We start from the raw sequence: 4,270 nt of genomic DNA, 5'->3' as shown, positions 1-4,270 counted from the left end.
AATTATACTTTTTGGTTTCACTCTGCCAGCTTCTCATGAGTCCACGGAGGCCCATAGCTGGTTCTGCCAGTGTGTTCAGCTTGCAGGTTATGCACTTTATGAAGCAAAGCATAGCAACACAAACATTTAAATTGCGCCCACGTTTTATAGCCTCAACTGCTGTATTTTATATAAAGGCCACAAAATGAGTATGGTTATTGATGGAAATTGGTTAGACCTCAAGGACTCCTGCTTATTGAAATTGGAGATGGAGCAGTTTGAGAAATCAAACACCCAGGCTAAGAAAGGTGGGTAAGGAGTAAAATCCTCAGAACAGGTAGAATTTTTATCTGTAAAAGCCAGAAATTAACAAAGGAAAAGGAGGTTATATTTTCATTGGGGAAATTTGATTTCCGATATTACTTGGATGTACTATAAGTAATACAGTTTCTGTTACCTAGGAAAAGTGTTATTTTGTATGCAGGAGTCAAATATATGCAGTTTTAAAATATCCTTGTATACCAGAATCAGTTTTTGTAGTTTTATTTATTTGGTTTCTATTTATCATGTGCCTACAATTTTTATATTAAAATACAGCAAAACTTGTTTGATGTTCTTTAGAATGCTTCTGTAAAGATCAATATTCAATGCAAGGGCCACTTGCAATAATTACAAAGTATCCATTTCAGTGGAAAAGTAAGAAGTTTCTTGCTTTGTAGACTGGTAGACTCCTTATTAAACAAATTCTAATCTTCCTGACAGTAATACATGACCTTGTTACTTCACTATCCATCCAAAAATATTTTTAAGAATTCTTTTAATGCCCTAGCATATGATGGAGAACACCCCAGGAAAGTCAGAGCAGTTGTCAAGAAGTAGATTTATAATAAATGAGCTGAGTTTTGACAGAGCTACTTAAAACTTATATTTTTCAGAGTAATGTTTACAACCAGAAACACTGCAGTTGACCAATTACTAATTTCTAGATCACTCTTCCCTTGTGGAAGGAAGGGCATCAGGTTCCTTGAGACTGAATTGTCCTTCTGTCAGAGTCAATTCCACACATGTATTGTAGCTAATGGATAAATAGTATGTAAACAAGCATTATTAAGTTTATTTTGCTCATCAGTAATAATAACAAAAGCTTTTCATACATTTCTGATTTTGCTCTGGAGCTGTGCAGTTACTATAAATACACATATTTAGGGACTTCCCTGGCAGTCCAGTAAGTTAAAATTCTGCTGTTCCACCGCAGGTGGCATGAGTTTGATCCCTTGTCAGGAAGCTGAGATTCCGCGTGCAGGAATATATGTATGTAAAGAAAATGTGCTACGCTCAGTAGCTTCAGTCGTGTCCAACTCTTTGCGACCTGTGGACTGTAGCCTGCCAGGTTCCTCTGTCCATGGGATTCTCTGGGCAAGAATACTGGAGTGTTGCTGTGCCCTCTTCCAGGATATCTTCCCGAGCCAAGAATTAAACCCATATCTCCAGTGCCTCCTGCACTGCAGGCAGGTTCTTTACCCACTGAGCCACCTGGGAACCCCCATATATATATAATAAGTATGTATTAATATATAACCACATGACAGGATATATATATAATATATATTATATATAACCTGTTTAAAATTCAAAAAATTTAAAAAAACCATTCGTGGAGATATTATAAGATCTTAGTACAAAGTCAAGCTAATCAGACTAATACGTAATTTCCTGCTCAGTGTACAATCTGTGTAAAACAATCATAAAATAATTTGTAATGTGCCCTAATGCTTTGCAGATGAGATAGAGTCCCTTAGAAAATGTTCATAGGTGTCTTTATGTATCATTGTATATCCCATAACTTAAACTTAGTTAATTGATTAGAGACCTGGGGAATGTTAACTAATGATTTAATGAAACCTTTTGGAAATTAATTAATTTCCGATAAATTAATTAATTTCCAAAAATTTCCAATAAACACAATAAATTAATGTTGATTAGTTGACAGAAAGAATACTTCCTGAACTGAAACAAAGGATATAAGTTAATTCAGCTAATCATGAGCATTTGCGAGACTTAGAACTCATCTCTCTTTATTTATTTATTTATTTTTGGCTGCCCTGGGTCTTTGTTGCTGTCTGGGCTTTTCTCTAGTTGCGGTATGTGGGCTTCTCATTGCAGCAGCTTCTCTTGTTGTGGAGCATGGGCTCTAGTGTGCACGAGCTTCAGCAGCATGTTGAGTTCAGCAGTCACATCTCCTGGACTCCAGAGCACAGGCTCAGTAGTTGTGACACGAGAGCTCAGTTGCTCCACAGCATGTAGCCTCTTCCCAGATCAGGGACTGTGCCCATGTGTCCTGCATTGACAGGAGATTCTTTACCACTGAGCCACCAAGGAAGACCCAAGAACTCATTTCTTAAATGAGAATTTTAGACATGAAACTTTTCCATCTACCACATCACTACCAAATCAATAGAAAAACACAAGCTGCTAATATGAATTGAGTACTTATCATGGTCTGGGTGAGGTGCCAAGCTATCTCCAGGTATTTTTTATTTAATACAACCAACTCATGAGGCAGAGAATATTTTTCCCATTTGACTAAAGAGAAATACACTATTAGAATAAGAAATGGGCTAAAGTAAGTTTGCATTAACTAGAGGCATTCTCTCATGAGAGGCCTCACATACTTATTAGATCTCTATAGTAGACACTTCTTGACTCCTGAAGAATCTGTGCAACTCAAGATGAATTTTGAGTCCTTATGTGTACACATAAAAGGGGAGCATGTTTAAAGTCATGTGAGTTGTGTTTTTCACATACAGTGTTAGGTTTTCCTAACTTATTGCTGGTTTTGTCTTTGGTTGAATTTAAGGACTCTTGGAAAAGATCAAGCTCTACCTTTCAAAGAAAACTTTGCCACCTCACACTGACCGTAGAAAGTTTGACCATGACTTTGCCATCTCCACTTCCTTCCACGGAGTCCACAACATTGTCAGGAATCCGAGTAGGATTCGCAAGGTGATCTGGTTGCTGGTGGTCCTGGGCTCCATCAGTCTCCTCGTCTGGCAGGTATACAGCCGTCTCGTCAATTACTTCAGGTGGCCCACCACGACATCTATGGAGGTACAGTATGTGGAGAAGATAGAGTTCCCAGCTGTGACCTTCTGCAATTTAAACAGGTAAAAACTACACTTTTAATAAGTCTTTGTAACTTTACTAGGTATAATCTTCCTTGGATGACTGAAATAGTTTATTGTGTGCTATTTAATATACACAAAACCACTCGTGGTCTTAAATTGTCTTAAAAACAGAAATGTTGGGTGCTAAGAAGCGTATTGATTTCTTCTTTATTTTCCTTTTTTTCTTCCTTTTTTCCCTCCACAATTATATGCTAGGCTAAGCACCAAACCCTGTGGTTAAATAGATGTACAAGTCTTTATCCTTGCATTTATTTTTTTTTTAATTTTATTTTATTTTTAAACTTTACAATATTGTATTAGTTTTGCCAAATATCGAAATGAATCCGCCACAGGTATACCCGCGTTCCCCATCCTGAACCCTCCTCCCTCCTCCCCTCCCCCACCCTCCCTCTGGGTCGTCCCAGTGCACCAGCCCCAAGCATCCAGTATCGTGCATCGAACCTGGACTGGCGACTCGTTTCATACATGATATTATACATGTTTCAATGCTATTCTCCCAAATCTCCCCACCCTCTCCCTCTCCCACAGAGTCCATAAGACTGATCTATACATCGGTGTCTCTTTTGCTGTCTCGTACACAGTGTTATTGTTACCATCTTTCTAAATTCCATATATATGCGTTAGTATACTGTATTGGTGTTTTTCTTTCTGGCTTACTTCACTCTGTATAATAGGTTCCAGTTTTATCCATCTCATTAGAACTGATTCAAATGTATTCTTTTTAATGGCTGAGTAATACTCCATTGTATATATGTACCACAGCTGTCTTATCCATTCATCTGCTGATGGACATCTAGGTTGCTTCCATGTCCTGGCTATTATAAACAGTGCTGCGATGAACATTGGGGTACACGTGTCTCTTTCCCTTCTGGTTTCCTCAGTGTGTATGCCCAGCAGTGGGATTGCTGGATCATAAGGCAGTTCTCTTTCCAGTTTTTTAAGGAATCTCCACACTGTTCTCCATAGTGGCTGTACTAGGTTGCATTCCCACCAACAGTGTAAGAGAGTTCCCTTTTCTCCACACCCTCTCCAGCATTTATTGCTTGTAGACTTTTGGATCACAGCCATTCTGACTGGCGTGAAATGGTACCTCATAGTGGTTTTGA

General features: G+C 38.4%; 1 protein-coding gene across 1 annotated transcript in view; it reads left to right on the top strand.

The window, feature by feature from the left end:
* Positions 1 to 247: 247 nt before the first annotated feature.
* The window catches only part of ASIC5 (acid-sensing (proton-gated) ion channel family member 5), a 67,894-nt gene continuing 63,871 nt past the window's right edge, over positions 248 to 4,270 (top strand). Inside the window, exons 1-2 of the mRNA XM_010852530.1 lie at positions 248 to 287; positions 2,837 to 3,143. Coding sequence (XP_010850832.1) covers positions 248 to 287; positions 2,837 to 3,143 — 347 coding nt within the window. The remainder of the gene's footprint in view (positions 288 to 2,836; positions 3,144 to 4,270) is intronic.

The sequence above is a fragment of the Bison bison genome, unplaced genomic scaffold (genome assembly GCF_000754665.1).
Source record: "Bison bison bison isolate TAMUID 2011002044 unplaced genomic scaffold, Bison_UMD1.0 scf7180017864312, whole genome shotgun sequence".
Classification (NCBI taxonomy): Eukaryota; Metazoa; Chordata; class Mammalia; order Artiodactyla; family Bovidae; genus Bison; species Bison bison.
This window is presented reverse-complemented; position numbering and strand designations above follow the sequence as displayed.